Source organism: Limulus polyphemus, unplaced genomic scaffold (genome assembly GCF_000517525.1).
Source record: "Limulus polyphemus unplaced genomic scaffold, Limulus_polyphemus-2.1.2 Scaffold681, whole genome shotgun sequence".
Classification (NCBI taxonomy): Eukaryota; Metazoa; Arthropoda; class Merostomata; order Xiphosura; family Limulidae; genus Limulus; species Limulus polyphemus.
Window position 1 is genome coordinate 281,007 of NW_013666291.1, and position 11,650 is coordinate 292,656.

At 28.2% G+C, this 11,650-nt stretch overlaps 1 protein-coding gene across 2 annotated transcripts in view; it reads left to right on the top strand.

Annotated features, from left to right (window-relative positions):
- The window catches only part of LOC106459918 (dual 3',5'-cyclic-AMP and -GMP phosphodiesterase 11-like), a 126,443-nt gene that overhangs the window by 92,764 nt on the left and 22,029 nt on the right, over window positions 1-11,650 (top strand). For both annotated transcript variants that reach the window (XM_022386494.1, XM_013919585.2), the window contains exons 14-18: window positions 4,591-4,678; window positions 5,699-5,799; window positions 6,204-6,281; window positions 10,686-10,749; window positions 10,851-10,925. In XM_022386494.1, coding sequence (XP_022242202.1) covers window positions 4,591-4,678; window positions 5,699-5,799; window positions 6,204-6,281; window positions 10,686-10,749; window positions 10,851-10,925 — 406 coding nt within the window. The remainder of the gene's footprint in view (window positions 1-4,590; window positions 4,679-5,698; window positions 5,800-6,203; window positions 6,282-10,685; window positions 10,750-10,850; window positions 10,926-11,650) is intronic.

Below are 11,650 nucleotides of genomic sequence, written 5' to 3' on the forward strand. Positions count from 1 at the left end.
TATGACCTAATTACAGTAAGTTAGTAATTGTTCTTCTTAGAATAAGAGCCAGAGTATTATACAGATAAAAAGAAAATGTATGGATAGTGCTCAATCTCAGATGAATATTAACACAGTGAAACAAGTCTTTGTAACAGTGGTTGTTTACATAAATACCATTATCAGTGGTAATGTTAAAGAACAGTTGATATGGATTAAGTGCACATTGAGAAAGATTTTTATGCACATTTAGTACAAGCTCTAAATTTAAACCCATACTTTAGCTAATTATTCTTAGAAGCAGCTGAATTAACACAATTGATCTATGAAGAAGTAAATCTATTGGATTTATTTAACTGACTTTTTTTTGTCAAACAACATATTTAAAAATTATATACATACAGATTTGAAATAAAAAATATAACCATATTGGGACAATTAATTTTAAAGAAAATATTCTCTTGCATTAATATAGTACAAACTTCACATAAAATGATCTATTAGTTAAACTCTGATACCCAGTTAACTTTGAAAAATACAATAAAAGTGATAAGCCAGAAGTGGCCACATTACATAAACATAACTAAACATGTATGCTCTCTTTCTAACGGCAAATTCTCATTACAGCAAGTTATCTACGTAGATCAGAACTAAAAATTAACTTAGTAAATAATGTAATGGTTTTAATATATACTACTGTAACCAGGAGTGCTCATTAACATAAAACAGAAACCCATAATGATTAGTACACTTTGAATCATCAGTTGGGTACCATTGCTACTACTGATATTTTCAGGCATAAGAAAAAAAATCGAGAGATTTAAGTTAGTCCTAAATCCATATCTCAAAAATTTCAGCAGTATGTTTACAGATGTACAATGCTAAAATCAGGGGTGGGGTTGATTCCCTGTGGTGGACAGAGTGCTGATAGCCTCTTGTGTAGGTTTGTATTAAAACAAACAAACAAACCTAAATCCATATATTGAGCTAAGAATGTAAAATTAAAAATAAATTAGATAAATGGAATATACTTGCACATATATTTCAAAATTTAACCATTACTGTTAATGAAAGTGACTTCAAAGACAGAATGGAATTTGAAATTTAACATAAAAACTAGTTAATTCTTTTATGTACAAAACTTTATATAATTCTCTTTAATAATGAAAACCCATTGATCAACTCCAACATTTTAACTTTAAATTAGGTTATCTTTTGAAATAAATGGCTACTCTTGTGTTACTCTTCAGCTATAGAGTTTTTAGAGAATGATTGGTATAGGACAGCAAAACTAATGTTTATATATATGCTGGAATATATAATGAATGACAACACCATTCAATGATGAGCAATCAGAAGTAGTATAATTTGTAAGTGATAATTTGTAAATGAAAAGTAATGTATAATTTGTAAGTGATAATTTGTAAATGAAAAGTAATGTATAATTTGTAAGTGATAATTTGTAAATGAAAAGTAATGTATAATTTGTAAGTGATCATTTGTAAATGAAAAGTAATGTATAATTTGTAAGTGATCATTTGAAAATGAAAAGTAATGTATAATTTGTAAGTGATCATTTGTAAATGAAAAGTAATGTATAATTTGTAAATGGTTAGTAATTAAAACTAAATAATGCAATGATAATACAACAACTTGTTAACAAGTTGTTAACAAATACTAAAATAACCAGACTAATAATGTAATGCTATGGTTTGATGTACTTTGTTGGATAACAAAAAGTATTCAATGGGTATTTCTCTGTTTATAGGGCTATAATTGGTGTTCTAGGCTGCTTAGGTTAAAAGTTGGTAAAATTTCTTCCTATATTATATAAACTACTGCAGGATTGTTTATCATGTGTTTTTCAGGAATAAGTGAACATTGTTTCAAAACAATACTAAGCTGTATTTGTTTATTTGGTGAATTTTCATGCAAAGCTACTTAAGGGATCACTTTTTTATCAACAGATAGTGGGATTTACTGTTACATTATACTGTCCACATGGGTAAAGTTGAGCATGTTCAATGATGGGTTTTTATCTAACGACCCACAGATTGCAAGTCAAGCACCCAAACCATCAGATCATGCCAGGCCCACTAAGTTGTAGAAGTTAAAACAAAAACCTGTAAGAATAACAGTATGAAATGTATATCTGGACACAACTTTTATAACTAATTGTCTAAGTTGTAGTTTATTTCCATTAATTATTACATAGAAAAGAAAAAGTTAAACCATTGTTAATTTAATTTCACTAGATTTTATAAAGAGTTATGGTATTGAGAAAAAAACAAAAACATATAAAGCTCCTAGATAAAAAAATTTACAAATAAATTAATTGTTCTTATTATGTACTTAAGTTCATTCATCTGAAATTTGCAACAAACTTCAAACAAAAAGAAACTACTCTATGATGAATTTTTTAAAAGTTAACATCCCTTGAGTAAGAAATAAAAAATAACTTTTAGTTTTTCACTTATTTCAGAAATAATTAGTTTGATAAACAAATTTTTACAGAGGTTTATAAGTGAGTCATATTGAGTTTCTCAGATTCTCTATAGATGAATTTTTTAAAATTAAAACTTTCTATGAAAAATGCTTTTTTTTTTTTAGTTTCTTGGAGAATCCTTTAACTGTATTCTCTAATAGTTCTGATTTTGAGAATTATTTTTGATATATTTCAATTTAACAAAATGGTGTAAAAACCACTTTGTCATTTAAATAAGTTGATTAATTTTTCAGAACATTAAATAAATATTTTTTCCAAAGTTTAATCTAAGAAGAAATATCAAAATTTTAAATTTACAGCAGAATGTGAACAAAAATCAAAGTTCTTGAGCACACATGGATGCAACAAAAGATATTGTGCCTCACAGTGTCATGTTTGTGGACTAACAATGCTAGAAACCAGGTTTGGATATCCGTGGTGGGCAGAGCATTGTGTAGCTTTGTGCTTAACTTCAAACAAACCAACAAAGATATTGTGTATAGAGTGAAGTCACGTTTATCACAAGTACATGTGTATATAGATACTAATAATATTAAATAATTATAGCCCCTAAAGCTTTTGAAATAGCTAATATGGGGGTGTTTAACACAATGAATTTAAAATTGTTAAAAGATAACATATATTTTGCTTAATTTGCTACACAGTTTATTAGGGCCTAAAAAAATGTTCCAGTTTCTCAACCAATCTAATACTTTATTACTAATCCTATCTTTTTTTTGGGGAGTCGTTGTTCTCTTATGGTACAGAAAAACATTTTAAACTTTAGTTTTGAAACATTCAGCAAAACATTTCTTTGGTTGGGAAGCAATAACAACTACATGCATAATAGAAATTTCCATAATTGAATTGAAAAATTCCTTGGTTCCAAAACTAGTGATTTTTCTATTTAGTTTTGTCTTTTATTCTTTATAGAACTATATGTTGTAAAAATTATTTCTGGAAAACTTAAGATAACACAGCTTCTGTAGAATATAATTTCACTTTACTGAAAAGGTTATATCCATTGGTGTTGAAGTTTTATTTTACATTTCAAATTGTTTTCTTTTGTTTTAAATCTGTGATTAGTGGAATCTATTAGTAGTTGGCTACTTATGACAATATCCTCAAATTAGCCAACATTAGGATTATAAACATAAGAGTTGTGGATATTTATTATATTATATCTTCTTGTCAGTTTGTCTCAAAGTTATGAGATTTTGACAGAAAAAGTAAGACTGTTTTTGAGTTTGAGACTTTATTAAAATGGCTTGAAAAGATATAAAAGAGCAGATTTTTAAAGTACAAGTTACACAGCATTTTACTATTTTAATAATTGTATTGGTTGTATATTTTCACCAAATTGAGCACATTTTTATCTTAAAGATAAATTTCTGGCTAAAGTGCTGATATAAATATTTAAAGGAATTTGCTTTTAAGTATCAACATCATTTATAATTTTAGGTTATTTGCAGATAGCAAGATTTATATTAGAAATTCCATTGTGCAAGATCCATAAAATAAGGAAATGAGATGAATATATATATATATAAAGAAAATCTTGCTATAGAATTTGTAAACCAGCTTCCTATATATTGTAGTCTGTTTTGTTTGTATCTCTTAAATGATTAGCACACCATAGTGGATTGTTAAAAGTGTTACTGTGTAAATTGTGTAATTCTTATAAGAGTTTGCAAATATAGCTGTTTATAATCAACTTCCAAGATATAAATTGTTTTCATGGATTTGATTAGACATTAAAGTTTTTCTAGGATAAAAAAAATTAAAAATAGAATTTTGCATTGTTATTTATATGGGTCCAATATAGTATATGAATAGGTTAGTTTTTATAATTAGTATGAAAGTCATAGAGAGAGAGAGAGCATAGAAGATAAATTTGATTTCACTGTATACTGTTTGGAGCAGATAGTATGGGTAAAATCTGTGACAACCCCATCTGTGAACAGATAGAATAACTACACCCATTTCACCAGAGAAATTTTAAATTTTTTGATAATGTGTTTTCTATGAAAGTATTAACTAGTGTGTAAATATTATTAATGCCTGTTATTTACTTCTAATACAAGTGCAGATACAGCTCATGGAAATTTGATGTTTCTTTTTTTCAGGTCCTGTTCACCTCTTGCTCAACTCTACTCAACATCAACTATGGAACACCATCACTTTGACCAGTGTATAATGATACTAAATAGCCAAGTGAGAAATTGTCCATTAGATATACTGTGCCTGACTAGTGTTAAATAGTGTACTAATACTGGTCCTAGGTAATTATTAACGTGCAGGTTAATATGCACAAGCACCTTGTTCACTGGTCAATGTATAAATATGGGTTACAAAATAACCATAAAAATATATTTTATTGTGTCTTTGAATGTCTTGTACATATATATATATATTTATATATTCAATTAACTTACAACTTGTGTTACTGTTGAAGTTTTTTGTTTTCTCACTACTTTATATGTTCTGACTCTTTCACTTTCCAAATTTGACTTATCTAGGTTGTTGTTTTTAATGAATAAAATTAATAACATTTCTTGATGTAAAGTCTTAACATTTGCAAAACGTAAGTTTTCAATTTGCTTGTCATGTATCACAGGCCAGTTTCATACTTTTAGTCATTTTAGTGTGAAGGTTTTCATAATGCATTCTACTGTATCATGTTTTTTATTTTTTTCTGTGAGCTGTTCTATAACATGTCAGTTCTGTGTTAAAGTAATGACTTTTGCTTGTGATATTATGTACTGCAACTAAACATCTTGTAACTGTCATGATTTCCATGCCTAATGGGTTCTTTTTTTTGGTTTATTTTAAGATGAATTTGTTATTTAGGATTTCTCAGAAAAAATTACTGTTATGTTGGGCTTTTACCTATTTTACAAACTTGCATGCAGTTAAAATCTCTTCAATTTTTTTCTTTCTTTTTTTCCCCATAGACAATTATTAATTATTTTATTTATGCAAGAAAATGGGAAAAAGAAACAAATAAAATAAATGTATCTGTAAAAACTATCTATAATTAATTAACTATATGTATCATAAGTATTTTGATCATTCTACTTTAGAATTTGGGTCTGATCTACACATATTTAATATTAAAAGGTTTACTAAAGTGTAATTCTAGCTCAAACTTAATGTATATAATTTCATAATTTTAAAACTAAAGCTGTTGTTTAATGTTTGAGTTTAAAATTTGTGCATGTTTTAAATGACTAGGGTAACCAAATCTTAAGCCATCTGTCTACTGAAGAGTACACACGAGTGGTTCATGTTCTTGAAGAAGCTATTTTAGCTACAGATCTTGCAGTATATTTCAGGTATAGTTTCATAAAACTGAGACTATTTTATTTTCTAAAGTAATAAAGCTATGCATTATAATTCTAAGGCATAACATAAACCTAATTTAATAAGTTTTATTCCTGTTCAGTAATTTTGTTTTTTATATTTAAGTTCTATAAAATAAAGTAAGTTTTGTAACCATATTTCACTTACGTTATTATGTCATCATTCTGATTTATAAATATAAGAAAAAATTATATTTTGTAAACAAGTACATGTATATGGCCTCATTACTATAAATATAACATTTTTATTAAAGAAAATTGTCTATGTTGTATGTGTTAGGCATAATCAGTGTATTTCTCTAATGAGACTTTCAGAAACTATTTTACTAATTGTTTAAAAAATACTTTCTTTTATCTTTTTTCTTCATGTCCTTCAGGAAACGAGGAAATTTCTTTAAATTAGTGGATGCAAAAGAGTATGATTGGAGAAAAGAAGACCATCGAGCACTTCTCAGGTTTTGTTTTTTAAACTTACTGATATGAAATGTGATCTTTGGGGAATGTTTGTTCTACAGACATTATGAATTGAAAAGTTTATTTGTGTATTATATAAATATTCCCCAAACTTGAGCCAATGGCTGAAGATAAGTCATTTTGTATATGTATTACAAACAAACTTGGAATTCCTTACAAGAATGTTTAGTTGACTAAAAATTAAACGTTTTATATTTTTGAGAAATCATAATTCATTAAATGAGCTGTTAGAAGCAAGCCCCAAATCAGCCTGAGCATTTTGTTTATCAATTAATCTGAAATATATGGAAAAGGTAATTCATATGTAAGGTGGTTATCTACAACTAGTATGTGTATTCACTTTTAGAATCTAAATAGTATTAAGTCATAAGTCTCCTGTTTGTCTGTTCTAACTTCTAGGTACTTGCTTATATCCTTTTTTATGAAAATTATAAGACGTGAAAATTGAGGTTTATGTCTTAAGACACGAGGAAACATTACAAATGGTTCATGCATTAATTTTTTCATGTGTAGTCAAACCTTGTAACGAATAATATGTGCAATTTGCAAACAGTAACAGAATATTTCAGACTGGCTTAAGGAGTAAAATCAGGTAATGGTAACTAATTTAAGTCAGTGGGCATAGAAACATTTTTAAGGTACAGAATGTTGAAGCTTAAGTTATGATATTTGCATAAGTAAGTTTTGCGAATGAATTTGAAAACATAGCTCAGTCCTGACTTGAGCAATGCCAGTTACAATCATATATAGGTTCTTAAAACAAATTACCAAACTAATATTGGTTTTCTCAGCTCTAAACTAGGGAAATGGAACTTGAAGAGTAAATTTTAGAAAGTTCAAAAAATTTAGAAACTAGGTTTTGTCAGCATTAGCTAATCTTCACTTTAAGGTGTAATGTGTAATGCATATCTTCTTGGATTCTCTAATGATCAAATTGCTAAGCTTCTTCCAGCTAAGAACATCTCAGCTCTTAGAGGTTATCAGTAGCAAACAAATAGGGATGTTTTTTGTAACTTCATTTTTTTTCTATTGAAGGAAGCGTGATGGAAAATATTCACTTATTAACAACTTTGCAAGAAAGTGTACTCTTATATGTTGTCTCCCTTTTACAGTTTATAGATAGGTACTTCAAGAGTTTTTGAAAAATAAAAAGTGTATTAATTCTAAAATATCTTTCCATTAGTTAACTGTATATTTCAAGCTATCGTGTACAGAGTTGCTTTAACAAGATGCATCAATTCACAAATGCATTGAGAATATTGTAGACTAGGGTATATACTTTGTTTTTTGTCAACGTATTAACTGACTAAAAGCTTTGTACCAACAAATCTTTAACAATGATGTCCTGTTCAGCAGATGTAAATATATTTTCTCTCTTTCTCAGTTTATTGTTTTCACTGTGTTTTTGGTTTTACACATATTTAATAGTTTTGTGTAAAATGAGCAATATTTAATGGTATCTTAAGGAATTAATACATAGATTATAATCACTAAGAAAGACTAATAATAAATTCTAAGTCAAGAAATTAAGAACAACAACAAAAGGTAGTAGCTAATCTATTTTGATATCTGTCTTTTCAAAGTATCTTTTCATTCAACTTTACTGTAGAGTTTTCTGTTATCTGTGTTGTGTTTGTAGATGAAACAAAATTATGGTCATCGGAGTATTAAAAACTTTCAAGAGAATAATAAACTTTGCACAAACATTTATTTTCTGAAAATTTTCTTCATATGATATATGAGAGAGTCTCAGTGTAACATCAGCAACAGTGCATGTAATTTTATGTTTCAAGCCTTTAAAACTAAGCTATTTTTTCTTTGACTCAAGGTAACTGGTTTAATTTCAACAGTTACTGTATAAATCAGTTGAGTTATTTATTTCTAGGTGTTCCAAGATTCAAAATATCTTTTACTGAGACCACAGTTTTTTCTACAATCGTTTTATGTTTTTCTGTTTGCCAATTTTTATTTTGATTATACTATTATCAGGTATAATAATGAAAAGAGTAAGCATATTTAAGCACTTTTTTTTTTTTCATAAACTAAAATCATATTAATTATTATAGTTGAGTGTAATATAAAATGAAATTTAAATCATGATGATATTTTACATGTACCATGAAAATAGAATCTATACAAGGTTTCATATTTGCATTTTGTAAGATTTTAATATTCTCCTGTAGTTCACCAAGGGTTTGAATATTTTCTTGTTTTTATGCATAAACACTTAAAAGAAAAAGGAAATTAAAAGTGAAGTTTGAGGTTGTCATTTAAATCAACTATTTTTGGTAAGGAAACTCTTTTAGTTTCTATACAGTAAATAATGTAAGTGACCGTGACTTTTGATTTCTGTCAGGTTTTATAGGGCCGGATTATTTACAGTAGGTGTCTGTGACTTGTTGGCAATAAATTTCAACAATAACTAGACAGCTCACAATCCACTTGTTTTAAAATAGTATATTCAAAACAAGTAAAAGATATGTACAAAAATTCGTTACACTATTGTATCATAGTTGTATTCAGAGCTTTAAGTAATTGTCTCTTTATTGTCAAAGTCCACACAGACGGGTTCAATTACTTTAGAACACCTTTTTACAAGTCAAATTATTCTCCTCTATTATTCTTCTACAATACAAGAAATTGCCCATTATGGCTAAACTGACTATCACACAATCTAACTTCACTTTCACTAACTTGGTTGGCTACACACACACACACACACACACACACACATATATATATATATACATTACCTGTCTGAGGCCTAGAACTTTCTACAAACTATGAGATGTTATGATGTAACAATACTCACTTAAAGCAAGGAGAAAAGTTCTGAAGGTTTGAGTAACATAACGTCAAATCAAACAAATGATTCGTAAACAGTTATGTAAGCAAAATGGCCATAACTATGACTTCTAAAAATATCTTACATTTTAACACTTACATAATATAAACTAAATAATACTCTCATATTAAACTTAAAATGAACAGTTGTGTATATCTGACAATTTCTGTTATTTGATTTCTGATCAAGTGATACCACAAGGATGGAGACAAGATTTTAATTTGTCAAACTTTACCTGAATTTCTTTATTATAGTGTGCAGAACACATGCACATACCATTGTGCTACACATTACCATAACAAAGACTTAATTTTCTTAACTAGTACTATCGTATTGTACCTAGAAACTATATTTTTTCTGAGTATAAATTTTATATTTTTGACATACTTATAGTGTTACTTTTCAGAATTATTTAAAAGTTCCAATGAACTTAGTCACTAGAAACAAAATAGTTTGTTCACATTGGTGTCATCCCACCACCCCAACATATTAAAGTATGGTGATATTGTGTACAGATGGTGTTTTAAGGATTTCACTTGGAAAAGACAACATAGTAATGAATCAGCTGCAGACTTTTCATATGGAATTGGTTCTTTGTTTGGACATTATCTTGGAGCCAGAAATTAAACAGTGGTTTCACTACTCTGTCTTGACTGTATGGTATTGAAATATGAAAATTGTTGTTGAACTCGCATTCCATTGTGACATAATACCCATTCCTCTCAAAAAACAACAACAAAAAAAACATTCAGGGTATGTTCTAACAAGGGACAAAAATAACTTCTTTCCTATTCTCCACTTTCATCCTAGTTTATTTATTTCTCCATTTTTCACACCTGGAAATTACATACTCACAACCCCCTCCAACAAATATTACTGCAATTTAATCTTATTTAAGATATTTTTCCAGTGTAAAGAGAAATATAAAAATAGTTTTATTTATTGTTATCTGTTTTTCATAAATAAATTGGCACTAAAAAAAACATGCAAGAAGCATTGAATTAAGCAACCTCATAATTGTGACCAGTTAGTGAAGATTGATTTTTATCTTCTGTGTTTTAAATCGGCAGAATAAGAAATTACAAAAATCTTAAGGTTAATATAAATTATTTTCACTTTGAAATAGGTTATTGCATTAGATGTAATTTGATAATCACATATCTTTTTGTATGAAATAAATGATTAATTGTAAATTTTTTATATCATGAAAACCTTCTATTAAGTGACATTATTTTGACTCTTATTCCTATTTTGTTATGTGAAATTCCTATGATTTTATTAAGTTTAACCTTAATTTCCTATAACCATATGTAACTTCTATTTTTTTAATTGAAAGACATTGGATAGCCTATCTCTGTATAAATAAAGTGTGGCATCACTTGTTAGGTGTGGCAGATTGCAAAAACATGAGAAAAGTGTGAGGATGTGTATATAAATATAAACTTGTAGTTCATTGTGCATATGCTTATTGCCTGTAACTTTAGTTATTTGAATATGTTCTTCATTTTTCATGTGTTTTTTGTGCACCTTATAATTTCAGGGGAATGTTAATGACTGCATGTGATGTAGCAGCAATCACTAAACCATGGGATATTCAAAAAGTGGTAAGCTTAGATTTTTTTACATTTGTATTCTAACTTATCTTCATTCCAATAATTTTTCAAAATGAGCTAATCATGTTTGTTTCTTTACAAACTTTTGTTAGGTAGCAGAACTGGTTGCCAATGAATTCTTCCAGCAAGGAGATATTGAGAAACAAGAGCTTAACATTCAGCCTATTGTAAGTTGTGAGATTTTATTAGTTTTGTTTTCATAATTTCTTTGCTTCATTACTAAGTAACCTAATTTTTAATATAAAGTACAAAAGCTAAAGTATATTACGGTAAAAAATCTACTAATGTCAGTGTTTTTACCTGTAGAAATAAAAAAGAAAGATAGATAAGCTCACCTTTATTGATGGTTGAGTTTATGCATAGTAAACACAAAATAAACATTGAATAAGTTTCACTGTCCATGAGTAAGAGATGGGTATATAAAGTTTACTTTGGGTCAAATTTGGTCCAGTGATTAGCGTACTAAACTGTGTATTCAAGGTTCCATGGATTGTGCCCCATAACTGCAAAAAAATGTAGTTATACTCTGCAATTCAGGGCCATAGGTACATTTTAAGAGTAACAGCCAAACCTCACTATTTGATTAGAGTAGCCCATGAGTTGGCAGTGGGTAATTTTGACTACCTATACTTCCTGTGATCTATCATGTCAAACTTAGCGATGGCTAGTGCAGATAATCCTCAAGTAGCTTAATGTGAAATTTCACAAACAACAACTCATTGATCTTTGACTACACCACCTGTAGTTGCTTAACTAAATTTCAGAGGACAAACAGAAATGCCACCCCTGATTGTTTCCTCCATTATCATAATTATAAAGATTCAGTTTTTAGCCACAGCATAGCATCTTATAGAATGGCTCTTAGTTTTTCAAGTACAAACTTTTAGCTTAT